Source organism: Chaetura pelagica, unplaced genomic scaffold, assembly GCF_000747805.2.
Source record: "Chaetura pelagica isolate M959 unplaced genomic scaffold, ChaPel_1.0 scaffold823, whole genome shotgun sequence".
NCBI classification, from domain to species: domain Eukaryota; kingdom Metazoa; phylum Chordata; class Aves; order Apodiformes; family Apodidae; genus Chaetura; species Chaetura pelagica.
In genome coordinates, this window is record NW_009952683.1 from 81,230 (window position 1) to 82,278 (window position 1,049).

The following is a 1,049-nucleotide window of genomic DNA, read 5'->3' on the forward strand; positions in this document are numbered from 1 at the left end:
GCTCTGGAGCCAGGCTGGGAGAGTTGGGGTGTTGAGCCTGGAGAGGAGAAGGCTCCAGGGAGACCTTAGAGCAGCTTCCAGGGCCTGAAGGGGCTCCAGGAAAGCTGGGGAGGGACTTGGGCCAAGGGCAGGGAGGGATGGGATGAGGGGGAGGGATGAAAAGTGGGAGAGGGAGCTGGAGGTTGGAGCTGAGGAGGGAATTGTGGAGTGTGAGGGTGGGGAGAGCCTGGGCCAGGTTGGCCAGGGAAGCTGTGGCTGCCCCATCCCTGGGGGTGTTGAAGGGCAGGTTGGATGGGGCTTGGAGCAGCCTGGGCTGGTGGGCCCTGCTTGAGATGGCAGCACCGGGAGGCCTCGCTTGGGTCTTCCCTAGTGGAGGAGGAGCTCGTTTATCCCCCAATAATAGAGGTGGGGGTGCCTGAGCTGTTCAGGGAGCCCCGGGTTTGTGTCCCCTGGCTCTGAGCTGTGTCTCCTCTCCAGGCTCCTGCCAGGGGAACTCGGTGGAGAGGAAGATCTACATCCCCCTCAACAAGACGGCCCCGTGCGTTCGCCTCCTGAACGCCACCCACCAGATCAGCTGCCAGTGTGAGTACAGGTCCTGCCACGGGTGGGAGGGGGTGACCCAGCTCGGGGTAGAGCTCAAACAGCCTTGTCCTTGTTCTTAGATCTGTTCCCTTCTTATCCTACTTGGGTGATCGTAGAACCATGGAGTGGTTTGTGTTGGAAGAGACCTTAAAGCTCATCTAGACCCAACCCCCCTGCATGGGCAGGGACACCTCCCACCAGCCCAGGGGGGCTTCAGGTCCCATCCAACCTGCCCTTTGGACACTTGCAGGGATGGGAAAACCACCTTGAAGATCATCTAGGGGATCATGCAGGTGGTCTTCAAGGTCCCTTCCAACCCAAACCATTCCATGGTCTGAAGACCATCCAGTCCCACCCCCCATGGGCAGGGACACCTCCCAGCAGCCCAGGCTGCTCCAAGCCCCATCCAACCTGCCCTTCAACACCCCCAGGGATGGGGCAGCCACAGCTACCCTGGGCAACAATGC

The 1,049-nt window shown here is 61.0% G+C and overlaps 1 protein-coding gene across 1 annotated transcript in view; it reads left to right on the forward strand.

Moving 5' to 3' along the window:
• The first annotated feature begins 332 nt into the window (after positions 1 to 332).
• Positions 333 to 1,049, forward strand: part of NCSTN (nicastrin) — a 17,461-nt gene continuing 16,744 nt past the window's right edge. The window contains exons 1-2 of the mRNA XM_009993773.1: positions 333 to 405; positions 478 to 582. Of these exons, the coding sequence (XP_009992075.1) occupies positions 333 to 405; positions 478 to 582 (178 nt within the window). The remainder of the gene's footprint in view (positions 406 to 477; positions 583 to 1,049) is intronic.